At 31.8% G+C, this 17149-nt stretch overlaps 1 protein-coding gene across 1 annotated transcript; it reads right to left on the reverse strand.

The window, feature by feature from the left end:
• Window positions 1-16135: 16135 nt before the first annotated feature.
• On the reverse strand, window positions 16136-16720 carry LOC140436021 (uncharacterized). The gene has a single exon (XM_072524731.1). It carries the CDS (start codon window positions 16718-16720, stop codon window positions 16136-16138), a length of 585 nt encoding a protein of 194 aa, XP_072380832.1.
• Between the last annotated feature and the right edge of the window lie 429 nt (window positions 16721-17149).

Raw genomic sequence — 17149 nt, forward strand, 5'->3', positions numbered from 1 at the left:
TTATAATTAATTCATTTGTTCAACTGGACATTCTCTTCAGTCAATATCCTACTACCGCAGCGCACCATACCAAACGCAATCATCATATAATTAAATCTAGCCGCTAGTGTAAAAACGGAACACAGGTAGAGTGCATGTCAATTCGCCAAAAACGTACAATTTTAGAGAGAAAGATGAATTACTTTGTCCCTTAATTCCGCTACATTTCGGACTCTTTTAAAACCATGTCGATAAACACTTGCTTTTAAATATCAAAAGAAAAACATCATTTGGGGATAAGTCTGGTGATCTGGGAGGCCACTTGATCGTACCTCGAGAAGTAATTAATTTCCAAAATGGTTTCTAAATAATTTTGGACCGTGTTTTGTGATTTCTTTCTTTTTTGGTTACTTTTGGCCACGAATTTTGGTTTTCGACTGTATGCTGAGACTGTTGTATTTGATCTGCATGAGTGTATAAGGGTGCTGGATTTGTATTAACCTGAGCCGGTGGAGGTAGTTGTGGCTGAAGGTTGAATTGATTAGCAGAAGTGTTACGGAAGGGTTGTAATTGGTTTTGATGGTACTGTGACATATTTACCATGAGAGGGCAAACTTTGAAAGATCAAACATGATCTAGCCGTGTTATGAGAGGGCAAAGATACTCATTATTGCAGCTTATTATGCAATGAAAAATTTGAGGAAAGCGAAATGTGAGAAGGCGAAGAATATCGTGGCTTAAAAACTTGAGGGAATGGTTTGACTACAGTAGTGCAGAACTATTTAGAGCGGCAGTCCACAGGGTCCGTATAGCGATGATGATTTCCAACCTTTGATAGAAGATGGTATTTAAAGATGAAGAAGACATATCTACCGATATTGGGTTTGGCTATTGTAGAAGTATGTATAATGTTTGAATCCCTGGCATTGGATATGATTGTTGGTCGACTGGATCGGTTTACTGGTTGAGATTTAATCCGGGAACATTTTTGGTGCATGGAATTAAATTTAATGATAAATAAATATTTATACTTTTGAGTAGTTGGTTCTCTCCCATGAGAACATTGATAACGACTGTCAACTGTTTTATTATTTTTTTTTTAATCAGCTGTGAATTTATTTTTAAGTAGCGATTTAAAGAAATTCTGTTAAATTAAAATTAACACTTACATTTCTGGCGTAACGTTATGAATAGCTGTTGTTAACGGGGTGAAGGTTCAACTGCGAAGTAAAATAAAACGTACAATCTTTCGTACAAATAAGTGTTTCGATACGTGGATGAAGCTAAATAACTAAAAAAATAGTTTAATTGGACAACAGACAGCTATTTTATTTATTTAATTTAACTCGTCTAGGAAGTTTAGTATTCCTATTTGGAGATCTTTGAGATCTTTCAGACATTTCTCCTCGTTCACTGATTTCTCTGCAGGATTAATTTTGAAATTATTCTTCTTTCAATTTTTCTACATTTCCTGGTTAACATCCTCTTCGTGTTTTATAAAGCGCGAATCTTTCGTAAATTATTTTTTTCGCTCGATCAATTTTCACTTCTACCTTGCCCAAGAATCTATTTCAGATCTACTTAATACCCAGATTTCAGATTATACTGCTACTTAGTTTTTTCCTTAATCCATTTAGTTAGTTTTCAATAATTTATAAAATTTTATAATAATAGCTCAAATTAAGTATGTTATTGTTAGTCTAATTACATAACTTTTGTAGACCCTTACTTTTGTTGACCCTCATTAACATTGTTAACCCTCCATGTTTTTGGTTTCCCTTGATATTGCCAGAAAATTACTTTTAAGTAACTTTCTTTTGTCTGTTATACTGTTTTCTATAGTTCTTTATTTTTCATATGTCTATCTTCAACCAAAATAATTTTTTTTTTTTCATTCAAAAAAATTAAAACTAGGGAATAATATACGGCAAATTTAACTTTAACACATATTTTTGGTCAATGTTATATCGTAAAAATTATGACGAAATGAAAGAAAAGAAAAACGATTAAGTACTTTGTATGTTTCTTTACCTTTTGCTTTGATTATTTTGTATTTATGTATTTTGCTGTGTACAATAAAATCAGCAGTTTTATGTGTTTCAGATCTTATTTACAAAAATATGTCTAATGTGATTGAGTCAATCAAAACTCAAATCACGTAAAATATTACCCGCTATAGCGATAAAACTCTTCTTCATCCTAATATAATACCACATATTGGCTTTGTTTGCAAATATATTGTCCATAATTTACCACAACAAATCCCCAAATATACCCAATATGATGTTTGCCATATAACTTCGATATTTCCATTCTTGAGCATTTTAAGATCCCTCGATATAAATGTGTTTTGGGGGAGTACGAAACTTTCGAAACAGCGATTCTATATGTAGTGGACCAGGGAGTGGCTATATCGTTAATAACCCACCCTCATATCACTAGAAAAAGTGGCCTACTGGACCTTATTATTTCACCCTATTTTATTTTGATATAAAAAAGAACACATGTGGAGTGTTCTACGACATACCAAAATGGTCGCCTGTGATTTACCGATTCCAATTTATTATTCTCATCATTTGAAAAATGGAGCAAAAAATATATTAAATTTACCAGTAGGAGATATCACCTTAAAAATAAACAAAGTGCATAAAGAAATGTCGATTTTGTAATGAACGTTGGTGATACTTTAGAAGTCATTTATACAGACAATATGAAACTACTAAACAGTGTTTTGCTCATTTTCTTAGTTTTAAACTTTAAAAGTAATATGAATCATAACAAACTACAGTACACTCCCTCTATAACGAACACGGTTATTACGAGTTTTCGCTTATAACGAGGTACATTAGATGTAACGTGAAATTTCTATTGAACTATAACCCTCTATAGCGAGGTAAATTTGCTTATAACGAGAGAAAATAGGATTGAAAAACGTGTTTTTTTACGTTTTGGCCCGACCGTAGCTATAAATAAATACCCTTTTTAAGTGCCGTCCGCAATAAACTTATTACAATTTATGATTCTTAGTCGGAAATATACAATTTATGATTCACAAGTGTGAGATAATAATATAGGTCCTAATAGACAAGATGTGGAAAGTGTTTTAAAGGTTGTCAAAAACTTTATCCAAAGAAAAAACGCAAGTGAAGAGGCATAAAACTGTATCACATCTTTAGAAAATATGATAGATAGAATACAGGACAATTTAAAGCAGTTAAAAATGAGAGATTCTTCCAATTGCAGACGCAGTAGTTTATGTTATTCTTGAAAATACGTTTTATACAGATTTACAGAATACAGATTTTTTGTTTTAACGTATATCATTGACAATAAAAGTAAACAACTCTTTTTTGTTTTAATGTATTTCATTGACAATAAAAGTAAACAACTTTTTTTCAAAAACTCCATTCAAACAATATTTATTAGCATCTTATATTGCTCCGAATGGCTTCACTATAGAAAGTTAATGTTTTAGAAAACTACATATTCATATGTATGCCCAGTATTATTGTTGTTGGATATAACGAGATCCGCTTATAACGAGGTAATTAGTCATTTCAGTTCTCGTTATAGAGGGAGTCTACTGTAGTTTTATTCTTAATAAATATTATCATCCTAGAATTCCAATAAAATCAGAATTTTAATAAAATTAGATCGAACAAAAGATCTGGATAGATTCTTATCTGATCGGTTACCAGTATTATCATTATTTTTGACAAGACAATAACTGTTTGAAATTTAATTCTACTTTTAAGTGCAAAAAGCAGAAATACAACTCGAAGACATAGAAAATGAAAGAAATAAACCTGACACGGCCAGTTATTTTAGTTTGGTTTCCGATACTGAAAATCGCTCCCACCACCGTCCCATATACTTTTTTTAATTTTCAATAATGATATTTTCATATATGAAAATAGTTCACAATTTTTTTAACAAAATTTTTAAATTCAAAATATATTTGCTAGAACAGTAAAAAATTTTTGAAACGAGTTACGTTGGTTTGTGTAATAAATTATAGCGTGATCATAAGAAAAATATTGCTGGTCAAATACAGGGTGTTTCAAAAAAAGTTAACCATGTCTCTTACGCATTTTTTACGGTTTTGCCGAAACTATTGGCAACATTGTAATGAAATTTTATACGAATATGTTTTGGATGCTGATACATCGTACTAAGTATTAGTCAATATAACTTTTTTAAGAGTATAATTAATAATCAAAAGTTCAAGTAAACTGAAACATCATTCAATTTTACACGAAAAAGGTACTCTTGGTAAAACTCGATACTGTGTACCGTTTTCGGAATATTTTGATTTGAAAATTATGAAGTAATAATGCTGGTATAAAATAGTTAGTAATTAAACAAAACTCACAAAAAGAAAATTAAATTAATGACTAAGAACATAAAATAAAATTCAATTACAGAAAGTGTTCTAAATGCCCTCCGTTTTCGAGGATACACAAGTCTATTCTTTTTTCTAAAGAATCCATTAACCTTCTAAATGGTAGGGGATCAGCTATGATGTCATTAAATTCTTGGCGTGAATTTACCTCTGTAACATAGACTTTTTCCTTAATATACGACCAAACTGCGTAGTCCAAAGGATTAATATCGCATGACCGAGGAGGCCAATGAATCGGAGCTTCTGCACCTCTACCAATCCATCGATTCGGAAAATGATTACTCAACCAATTACGACACCTTCTATCAAAGTGTGGTGGAGCTCCATCGTGCATAAAAAATAGAGATCTTCGCTCGTTTGGCGTTAAATATTCTAATATCTCGAATAAGGAATTGTTTAAAAAATCAAGATACATATCACCATTTAAATTTCCAGGTAGAATATGATAACCTATTAATTTGTTACCTAAAGTTGCTGCCCAAACATTAACTTTAAATGAGTGTTGGTAATGTGATACCCTTTTGACTCGTGGATTCTCATCACACCAGTAGTGTGCATTATGGGAGTTAAACATACCTTGTCGCGTAAAGGTGGCCTCGTCCGTAAAAAGAATGCATTTTAAAAAATTTGGATTGTGGGCTGTCCTTTGTTGCATGTTTCACAAAAATCCACTCTAACCGGTAGATCATCTGGCAAGAGCTCTTGGACTTGCTGTTCTTTCAGTATCCGCCAAGTACTTGAAGAAGAAGTATTTGTGTGTCTTGCTATATTCCTTACGCTAACTGTTGGATCTTGATCAAGTAAATTTAAAATATTATTTTCTTTATTAATTGTTCTTATTGTTCTTGGTCTACAAGAATTTATTTTATTTGGTCTCACATTCCCAGTTTCTCGACAACGTCGTTTAACGGCTCTAAATGTTTTTTTACCTGGTAAGTTTCTTCTAGGAAACTTTTCTGCATAACGTGTCACAGCTGTACTAAAACATCCTAAACATTCGCCTAAGGTTAATAACATGTCAGTGTATTCAACATTTGAGTACATTTTGATTTGATTTTACAAATAACAAGGTTTCAAAACTCTAATTATTGTTGATTTATCGTCATAACAATCAATAAATGTCAGATTTCCATGGCACACTTGGAGAAAATAGGGGTATACCTATTAGAACTTTATCATTACTACCAGCATCAATTATTACTTCATAATTTTCAAATCAAAATATTTCGAAAACGGTACACAGTATCGAGTTTCACCAAGAGTACCTTTTTCGTGATTTTGATTAATAATTATACTCTTAAAAAAGTTATATTGACTAATACTTAGTACGATCCGTGTAACTAGCGCCCTCTATGAGAATCAGATATAAAAACAAATTCATGGGATGTACCAGCTTCCAAAACATATTCGTATAAAATTTCATTACAATGTTGCCAGTAGTTTCGGCAAAATCGTAGAAAATGCGTAAAATTTTTTTTTCTTCAACGCCCTGTATCTTGAGAACGGATGGCGTTACAAAAATTTTTTACCAAACAAATCCCAATTATTTTTCAGTTTTTTACCTACCCTAGAGACGGGGTTACCTTTTTTTGAAACACCTTGTATATAAAAATAGATTAAAAATTGAGATTGACATTAAAAATTTATTAAAGCAACACGTTTTTTTTTTAAATATGTCAACTACACTAACTTTATCTATATTTGGATGTTCCATATAGTCTTGTCAATCTTGCAGCATTGTTAATCGAAGTTTAGATTTTATTACGCTCAGCTTAGAAAAAGTTCTCTCAAAAGTACAACTTGTTACAGGAATTGTAGCATATTTTACCATTACGAGTAATTGGTTAAATACTGGAAACATCTATTTTTTATTATGCTAAGACATCTAATCAAGCCAATCGAGAGTTTCCGTAAATGGAAAATTGTTTATTTTTTCTTGCTTTACTTACTTCACTTTCTAATTCTTAAGAACTCAAATCAAAATGTTCTGAGGTGTATTTTAAATCTTGATTTTCTAGCTCATCTATATTTAACGATATGATTTTACCTACTAAATAAAAAATCTTTTTTATACTTGGTCAAATTTATCTTTTAATGACTGAATCATTCGGTCGAAAAACGAATAAAATACGAGTTTCACTTCTTTTTTTATCGTTGACGGTAAATTCATTTCCAGCATTATTATCTAATCTCGTAGAAACTTTACGTTTTTTCGGAGTAGGAATATCAAATTTGAATATTATTTCCAAACACATAATAAAATCAGAAGAGTTTATTTGATATAGTATCCCTTTACATTTAGCTCTAGCTATTGCAATATTTGCGTCGTTAACAGTGTCTTCAATGGCTTCTATAATTGCTTCAAGCTGATCTTTGAACACACCAACTTCCTCATCACAAGCCCAACGTGTGTCAGATAAAGATAAAGAAATTTTGTATCCCCGCGTTCAATTTTACAATACCAACGGTGTCCCGTATTAAGTACAGGGTGGTCCTTAAGTAATTGTACAAAAAGAAACCGCAGATTCTACACATTAAAATATTACGATTTAAGCCAAATTGCTTTAATAAAATGTTGATATTAAGAAAGATACAGGGTGTTAAAGTGAAAATTTAAAATTTTATTTTTCGCCTTTAACTTTTATGTTTGTGAATATTTATATATAAAAATTTACAACTGTGTACTATTAAGTATCAGGAATTATAATTTGATTCATACTTTAATGTAGCTAGTGGAGGGCGCCACATATACCACACATGTGGCATACATTTGAAGTTAAATTTTTTGCCCTTCAAGTTACCAATATTTGTGATAAAAAATATTAAAGACACATTATTTAAAAAAAAGGTATACCTGGTAATAACTTTAACAACTCAACAGTTTTCGAGATAATCGCACTTTACAACTCTACTACATAATTCTGATTTAACGTAATTACTCCAGTCAACTAAGGAAAATTAGAGAAAATCATTAATACTTCTGAGTTTTGGTATAAAATACCTTTAATAAAGTTAATAATTAACGAAATATTAAATAAAATAAATATATCAGTAGGATAATTAATAATAGGATTTGACAAAATAACAGAATAATTGGATTTAACATCAAACATTTTACGTTTTGTATTAAATTAAAGTCATAATCAAAACATTTTATTTACAAACCAAATTAAGAAAAATAGTTAAAATAAATAACATTAAACTTTTTTTTACAGTAAGTGTTCGATATGTCTACTGTTTTCTTTAATTCATTTGTCAATTCATTCCATAAGCGATCGTCTCATATTAAATAGCATGATTGGTTCTAAAGAAACTGCTGCAGTATTTATTATAAGTATTACAAGTATAATAATATATGTATTGTTTTAACATTTTTATGAATTAAATAATTACATTATTATCTCACCATATGACCAAATAATATGTCTACCACGTACAATCCAACGTTCAGGAAAGCTGTATTTAAGTATGTTCTCACTGCCCTCTCTCCATAATGTGGTGGTGTACCATCTGGTATAAAGCACATATTTCGAGTTAAGTTTAAAAATATAAATAAATCTCACCATTTAAATTACAAATTACAAGGTAATTCGTATGTCCATAAAAAATAATTACCAATGGTTCCAAACAATACGACATGCATTTTAAACATGAATTTTATATAAGCGTATGGTTTGGAACCATTGGTAATTATTATTTACGGACATGCGAATTACCTTGTAATTTGAATATTGAGATTTATTTACATTTTTTATTGCTTTATTGGAAGAATTGTCATCAAACTTAAAGCGAAATATGTGGTTTATGCAAGATGGTACACCCATACATTATAGAGAGAGGGCAGTGAGAATATACTTGAATACAACTTTCCTGAACGTTGAATTGTACGTGGTAGTCATATTCCTTGATCATATTATGGTGAGATATTAATATAGTTATTTAATTCATAAAATCACAAAAGAATACTTATTATTATACTTATAATACTTATAATAAATGCTACAGCAGTTTATTTAGAACCAATGATGCTATTTAAAATGAGACGATCTTTTATGGAGTCTATTGACAAATTAATTAAAGAAAATGGTGGACATTTCGAACACTTACTTTGACAAAAAGTTTAATGTTATTTAGTTCAACTTTTTTTTAATTTGATTTGTAAATAAAACGTTTTCATTATGACTTTAATTTAATATAAAACGTAAAATGTTTGATGTAAAATCATATTATTCTGTTATTTTGTCAAATAATATTATTAATTATCCTGCTGATATATTTATTTTATTTAATATTTTGTTAACTATTAACTCTATTAAAGGTATTTTATACCAAAATTCAGAAGTATTGATGTTTTTGTCTATTTTTCTTCCGTTGCCTGGAGTAATTGCGAGTAATCAGAATTATGCAGTTCATTTGTAAAATGCGATTATCTCGAAAACTGTTGAGTTTTGAAGTTATTAACAAGTATACCTTTTTTTTGTTAAAATAATTTATCTTCATTATTTTTTACCACAAATAGCGGTAACTTAAAGAGCAAAAAAGTTAAGTGCAAATTTATGCCACATATGTGGGATATGTGGCGCCCTCTATCGGCTATATCAAAGTATGCATCAGATTATAATTTCTTATATTTAATAGTATTTATTTGTACATTTTTATCCATAAATGTTCACAAACATGAAAGTTAAAGCAAAAAATAAAATTTTAAATTTCCATTTTAACACTCTGTATCTTTCTTAATATCAACATTTTATTGAAGCAATTTAACTTAAATTGTAATATTTTAATGTGTAGAATCTGCGGTTTCTTTTTGTACAATTACTTAAGGACCACCCTGTATATGTACCTTTTATAATTTTTTACTTATTTATTACAACAGTTTAAATTTTTAGTTTAATATCTCATTTATTTAATATTACTCAAAACGTTTAGAGATTAGTTGTTTCCAGAAGTGAACGATCCCAATTTTTGAGAATCTCGAAAGTTAGTGTAGGTTCCATGCCACCAGTGACACCCCCTGAGGCTACATCCGTGGAAATTAAGATGAAATCCCAACTAGAACAGAAATGAAAGCAAAAAAAAACTGAAGGAGAAAAAATCGTCTGCAACAGAAGGCTTTTCTTCTGAAGGTCTACTAGATATACATGGGGACTGGAATACAGGTGTAATTAATTGAAATTATTTATAAAAAAGAACAGTAAATGGTTTTTGTAAACTACAAATTGTTTAACTAAATTCATTCTAAATGTCTCTTTGGATTATTTGAAAATATTAGGCCAATACCAGAGTTGTTTGTAACCTTCAAAATACTCATCAGAAACAGTGGGTGTCAATGGGTAACAATATCACTACCTGCGAAAGTTAGGAGCCAATGTACAACAATAAAACTCACAACTTTCTTTGAAAGCCAATTGTTAGGCCTTGTCTTGCTCAGTCTCTCAGGTATGAGAACGTCTTATCTTAAAATGTAAATCTGAAAAATGAGCTTGACTGGGACAAATAAATTAAGATATTAACTAATAATATTTATTGTACATCTCTGTACAAACAGAGTAAATCTTGCCTACAGCTTTACAAAAATATTTTTAAATTGATACTTATTATATCGCAAATATTGTTGTCTTTAAGTAGTTGGACACGATTGTATAATGTAGTTGTTGGTTTCAGATGCAGCTGAATCTAGATACTTGCATGTATGTCTCTTTAGGTGACCATTGAGTTTGAAAAGCAGCTGCAGTGTTATTGCATGGTCGACCATGTGCTGTGGAAATTTCTTAACTAGGCTCAAGAGGTTCCACTTGTGTGGTTTCGATATGTTCCACCAAAAAGTAAACAAGAAAAAATTAAAAAGGCCTTCTTCTTCTTATAGTACCGTGCACCTATAGTGCGATCGCCAGTGTTATTTATGACTGTCCAGTTCTTTATGTTCCGTAGCCACGACATTTGTTTGCGACCTACTCCTCTCTTACCTTCAATCTTTCCCTGGATGATCAGTTGAGGGATTGCGTATTTTTTTCCTCTCAGAATATGGCCGAGTTATCCAATTTTTCGTACATTGATCAAATTGAGTAGTTCTCTCTCAGCCAGTTAAAAAGGCCAAAAAACTAAAATAATAATCCTTGTGTTAGCAACATCATAACTTATTAAATTCTTCCTTACCATATGAAAATTACAAATAATTACAAATTTTAAGACAATACAAATAGAAAATAGCAAATTGGCAAGAATTAAATGAATATAATTATTATTAAAAGACGAAAACTTGAGTACTTAGGACATGTGATGAGAGGGCAAAAATACGCATACGCATTACTACAACTTATTATGCAAGGCAAAATCCGAGGAAAGCGAAATGTGGGAAGACGAAGAATATCCTGGATTAAGAACATAAGGGAATGGTTTGAATGCAGTAGTGCAGAGCTTTTTAGAGCGGCAGAGTCCGCATAGCCATGATGATTTCCAACCTTCGATAGATGGAACTTAAAGAAGAAGAATTATTATTAAACATATTAGCTAAGTTATAGTAAAGATTATAACTGCATATGGGAATATTACATTGAAGAATAAAACGTAGTGTCTATCTTTAGGTTAAGTCAAATAGGAAATTATAAAAAGTTACCAACAAAAACACTGGATATATAACACTGGTTAAATAATAAATATTGAATTAAAATCTTCTCCTTTTTCTTCCCCAGCTTTTCCCTTTTCAAGGGTCGCTGTTCCTTACTTTTCGTCGCCACTCATTTCTGTCCATCGGGTCTTCTTCACCTAAACCTTTTTCTCTTAAGTCCTCTTCTCCACATAGTCCTTCCATCTTCTCCTCGATTTTCCTCGACGTTCTTCCATCAACTTCTAACGCCTATATCCTTCTTCCCACATAGTTTTTATCTCTACGCCTGACATGACCATACCATTACAGTCTTTTTTCTTAAAATCTTTTTTTGAGACTGTAGTCACCGCGTCTTTTTCCCTAATCAAGTCGTTTCTAATCCTGTCCCTTATAGTCTTACCCCACAGCCACCTTAATTTTCATTTCAGCTACCACCATCTTCTTTTCTTAGATCTTCTTTACACTTCACGGTCGTATACCAACGCAGATCTCACCACACTCTTTTATATCTTTCCTTTTAGTCCATCCCCGAGTTCTTTATCACAAAATACCCTGCTCATTCGCATACAGTTAAAGGAATGAAATCAAGGTAATGAAAAAATTGTCAAAACCGATCATAATTTGTTATTTTCAGTTAAATTTTTAAGCCACTGCTATCATCAAGTCGTCGTAGACACTTTGTCTCAGGACCAGCAACTTCATATAGAGTCTTACGTTGCCATGTTATCAAATCCACTGGTAACTTTAACATCTTAACATATAAGAACGAATAATATAAATTAAAAGTAAAATAAATTTAAACAAATAACTTTTAACGGGTTTTAACCCAGATATTCAGTGGCTCAAAACATGTACACCTAGAGACTGATGATGGAATATGGATTCCGAAAAAGTTTTGTTGTTGTGATATAGCCCGATTGGGTTTTTAATTATATACCTTTCATAAAGGATTTTAATAAATTTTTTGTGATACATGGTATACAGCCAGCTACAGGAACTTAGTTTCCTTGTGGATTTAAAAAAAATTACATGTTTCGACTTCCACTCCAAAAATTGTTCTCAAAATAAATTATTTAAGAATTTTGATAAAAAAAGTGTATAACCGCCAAAGCTCTTAACGAGGAAGTTGACCCAGTTGGCCATGGTGTTATAGGCAGCAGCCATGCTTTGACTGAAAAGATATGAGGTTTGGTGTTTGTCCTATGGAACATAAAATTCTGATTATTCTAAGTGTTCTGCATTATTAAGATGTGCTATAAGCGTTTGTGTGTGTAAGAGTGTTCGTGTAGTTGTGTATGTGTGTTTTGTGTTGCATATGTATTGTGTATGATTTAAGACGATGTGTCTCGGAGTTTCTTACTCCGCTATTGTATATTCTTTTTGTTGACTTCTTCTTTTACTATTGTAACCAATGCCTGCTACATTCTGATGATTGGTTTACTACACATTTTTCTTCATTGAATAGGATGAGAGTTACTTCTTTGATTTTTTTTTTGGGTCTGTTTCTTTTATGATTATTGATGCATCTTTCCATTGTACACTGTGTTCATTGTCCCAGGCTTGTTTGCAAATCTGTGATTTGTCGAAGTACCTATTTTTTATATATGTTTTATGTTCGTTTATCCTGACAGTGGCCGTACAGTTTCTCCCACATAGAAATTGTTGCATTCGCAGCAGGTTGTTTTATAGAGGTAGTTCTTTGATCTTTCTTGTGTGTTGTTAGGTTTGGCCTTAGGCAGAATAAATCTAAGTGTATTGGTTGTTTTAAAGATTGTTGTGATATTGTACTTATTTCCTTCCTTTTAATTTTTCTAATAAGCCCTTTACGTATGGTATTATTGTCATCCTTGAACCCCTTCTTGTGAGAGTTTCTGGATTGTTTGTAATGTTTTATTGTTTTCTTTCTTCTATCTTGTGGAATTCCTTGTTTATACATGACAATGCGTAGTCATTTTTGCTAGCAGGTTTTTTTCTTCTTGAAATGCCTTTTCGTTGGAGCAGGTGTTTTGAGTTAATGATTTGATGTTTACGTTGTGATTTGAGTAATAATTTAAATATCTGTTGGTGTGGGTTGGTTTTCTGTAAACTTTGGTTGCGTATCCTGTATTCTCTTGTGTGACTAGCACATCCAGAAAAGAAAGGGAATTATTGTTTTCTTTTTCCATGGTCTATTTTATTGATTTTTCTTTATTATTAATGTCCACATCTTTTAACAAACCATGGCTGCTGCCTATAACACCGCTGCCAAGTGTGTCACAATCTTGTGAAATGACATAACTTCGTCAACGACTTTGACTGTTATATCCTCTTTTTCACAAAATCCTGAATAATCTTTTTGGGAACGATTTCAAGAATAGAAGTCGAAATATCAATTTTTTTCGAACTAAAAATTATCGTTACAATCAATTGTGGCTTAGTCCCCTATAAACACAATATTAAACTTAGACATGCAAAAAGAAAACAGTTTTAAGAACCTTAATGTTATGTTCTATATGAAGTTTGTCGGAGTAGTCATAGTTTTATATATTCTTATACAATTCTGAGATAAGAAGTTTAGAGATTTATATTTTTTCTATCATGCTTTTCCAAATCGACTATAACTAAAAATAAATAAATTTTAAAATATCAATGAATGTTTATTAATCAAATAGACTTCTTACATTCACCGTTACTAACTCTACATAACAACCTAAGAGTTTTTTTTATATAATTTTTCTAGCCAACCTACTATAATTTGAACTCCTTTTTGAATGAAACCACATGAAAATGAAACCACATGAAACTCATTTTTAGCGTAATATATCACGGTGACAAGTAAATTCATAGAAATTAAAATCAATATTTTCTCTGATTACATGTTTTTCTCTTCAACTAACGTTTAAATATATTTTTTGTTTTAAGTTTTGCTTTAAGTAACCCAACTTGTAGTTATATTTCTGAAAAATATTGAAATTAAACTTTATTTTTTCCAGAAACGGCGAAGAAAAACAATGTATTTGGAGCCGTGATTGTTATGTGGACGGGACCAGGGTCAGTCGAGTCAGGGATGAAAACGGGAGGTAAGGGTGGACGCGTAACGTTTGGACCCTAAGGAAATAAGCTCGCGTAAAGGCTAAAAGGAATAGAGTGAGTGAGAGAAAGATACTGCCTAACAACGGCTGATGTATGTTTGGGTTGGGCTATTCCTGATATTTATTGTGTACTTAAGAGGAACGAGATACGTTTGGCGTAGCGTTTTCTATTGTGCCATTATCTAAACAAAAAGTTAATTCGGCTAGTTGTTTGTAGCAATAGACAAATAGTCAAGGTCAAAATTTAAGTAATTAATGATTTTAAATATTGTTTAAAAACATTTTTAGAAACATGATTTTAACAAATATCTTAAATATCTAAGAAAAAATGTTTCAAAACAATAGAATACCACACGTAGATCAACCCAAAAAAGTATATGCGATACATGTAGGACTAGACATTGAAGCTAGAAATGATGCTGGATATAATATACTGGAACCAAATATAACGCCAGATATGGCTTTTGTTTTTTTAGACACATTATTTTAGAAAAAAAAAGAGCGTGACACTTGGGGAGTGCCGACAGAAGTGAATATTTCTTCTAGCATGTCATTACTAGAGGAAAATGCCTAAAACTGGACCCCCATTTTGTTTTTCGATCCATGCGTATGAAAAATAGCAAAAAAAATATTATAAAAGTATATACCATTTACTTCATAATGTTATAATTCATTTATACTCAACTTTCATTAATAATAATTAAAATTAATATAAAAAATATGTATTTTCCAAAATCCAGCCTTTGGTGAATTCGGAAAATAGTTGCTAAAAGTGGACCCCCTTAAAAATTATTAATAAAGTTGTACCAATAATTGGAAAAAAGTATTAAATAAAAAAAATATGATCTACTTTCTAAATAGACGTATATTGCAACAATTTCCAATATACAAAAATATTTAGCACAATTATTAATTTATCTGCAAAAATCGAATATGTATGCATCCTTAGCCCCAGCACAATCCACATGAGCCCACAACGAACACATAATGCACAAGACCCAAAGTTCGTCTTTACAATCTTCCGAATATTTTCTGTCACAAAACATGCACAGAGCGTCATCCTCTTTAGATGGTGACATTCCCAGAATTATGTCCAATTCAGATGTTCCAGAAGAGACACTGATTTCATCTTCGGTGTCTGATTCTTGTTTCTCAAAATTTAGACATCTTTTTACTATCTCTTTCCCTTTTCTATAAGGCCCTGCTATCGAACAACCTTTTATGCCGGGGTTGCCTTTGAAACTTTGATCACGTTCTTGCCGTTCAGTTTTCATGGCTTCTTTAGCTTTTTTAGATTCCATCAACTTGAATTTATAAGGAGAAACTATGATGATTGTTGAACTGCAGGCTGTCCGTCACCTATTAGTGGTCCTTTTTTTGATTTTTGGAATAGGAGTAATTTCAAACGGGCTTATCATAGACGATTTTGGACTATGAGGATTGTCAGATGTAGATGGTAACACAGGATTACCTTGATTCGGGTCAAACTCTGCATTAACTTGTGATTCATTCATCGTCATAACACATTTTTCACTAATCGCTGTAGAGCTTTCATTACCTGCCGTTTTTTGATTTGACATGAATTCGTAGAAAGATGAATCGTAGAAAAAATTCGTAGAAATTCGCATTTTGTTTACTTCTTCAATATATTCGGCATCAGAAAACAGCTCCTTGTTGAGTGGGTAGTTTTGAGATGACCCATGAAACTTTTGTCCAAAGGTTGAAGTTTGTGTGAGGAGTGAGGTGGTATGGACACAATGGTAACATGGTGTGTTCTTGCCAAATCGATCACTTCAATATTTTGAGTGTGACTATAATGGCCATCTAAGAGTAACAGCACAGGTTTCTCCTTTGTAGGATGGACAAAGTCGATAAAGTCCTTCAACCATTGAGTGAAGGAGTTGATTTGAATCCAACCTGAAGGATTCACTGCAAAAATTGTTCCTGATGGCGCTCCTTTTTTCAATTGTTCACTCATATTTTTTTTCGGAAAAATCACTAAAGGAAGTACGAATGAGCCAGTGGCATTCATACAAGCAACAATCGTTATAAGGGCTCCTCGTTTTCCTGATGTCAGGGCAGCAATCTGCCTTTTACCTTTAAGGGCTGTAACTGCACCACACTAATTCCGCTCTCGTCTACGTTATAGATTCTATCCGGAGTAAATTCATTTTTAACGTACAAATCCTCCAGGAGTTGATAAAATTTCTGCGCATTTTCCTTATTGAACCCAAGAACCCTGCTATAAGATGTTTCAGTGGGCTTTCTTTCTGACAGTTTTGTTTTGTGCCGTTTAAGAAATAGATTGGCCCACTTTTTACCAGCTATTTCTTCTTTGAATGGATGATTAATGCCATTTCTCTGGGCCATTCTTCTTAAATCACTTCTAGTGAGTCCAAAAAACGATGCTTCTATTCCACAACAATATTGGACTAGCTCGTCTTCCAGATTTTTGCCCAATATTGTAGGTCTGCTTCTTTTTGTTTGTGCTGCTTCGATAGGCGTACCATACTTATCTTTGCTTAATCTCATCAGCGTTGTCTTCGGCACATTAAAATATTTGCTTGCCTTCTTCCACCCCATCTTCTTATTTCGAACTGCATCAATGGCCTTAGGCATTTTAGACGGACTCCACTTTCTCTGTTCGACCTTCCCCATTTAATTGATTTTTAATCTGTAACAAAATTGCAAATCATAGAAGTGCGAAGTTGCATAACAGCGAAGTTTTAAAACTAAAAAATAAGGTCCGATTTAGGCAACTACGGAGGGTCCGGATTAAGCGACTATAGCATACATTTAAATAATGTCATAATTTTTTAACCACATCATTATATGAACTATATTAGTGAGAAACAATGACCTCAAACACTATTATTTAAAATAATATATAGAATGAATAGCTTACCTGCTAATATCTCTATGCTAAGAAATAATGAAAAATATAACACAACGTGAAAACTTTCCACACAACTAACACACGTGCAAGACGACTGGCAAGCAAGTGACGTAGCCGGCTTGTGCACTTCACCACTGAGTCATGTAACTCTAATACACCATTTGCACTCATTGTTGCCACGATTCAAATTA

Source organism: Diabrotica undecimpunctata, chromosome 3 (assembly GCF_040954645.1).
Source record: "Diabrotica undecimpunctata isolate CICGRU chromosome 3, icDiaUnde3, whole genome shotgun sequence".
Classification (NCBI taxonomy): Eukaryota; Metazoa; Arthropoda; class Insecta; order Coleoptera; family Chrysomelidae; genus Diabrotica; species Diabrotica undecimpunctata.

What these genes read in the sequence shown, in the direction of transcription:
- LOC140436021 (XM_072524731.1), bottom strand. Translation starts at nt 16,720, where the DNA reads ATGGGGAAGGTCGAACAGAGAAAGTGGAGTCCGTCTAAAATGCCTAAG.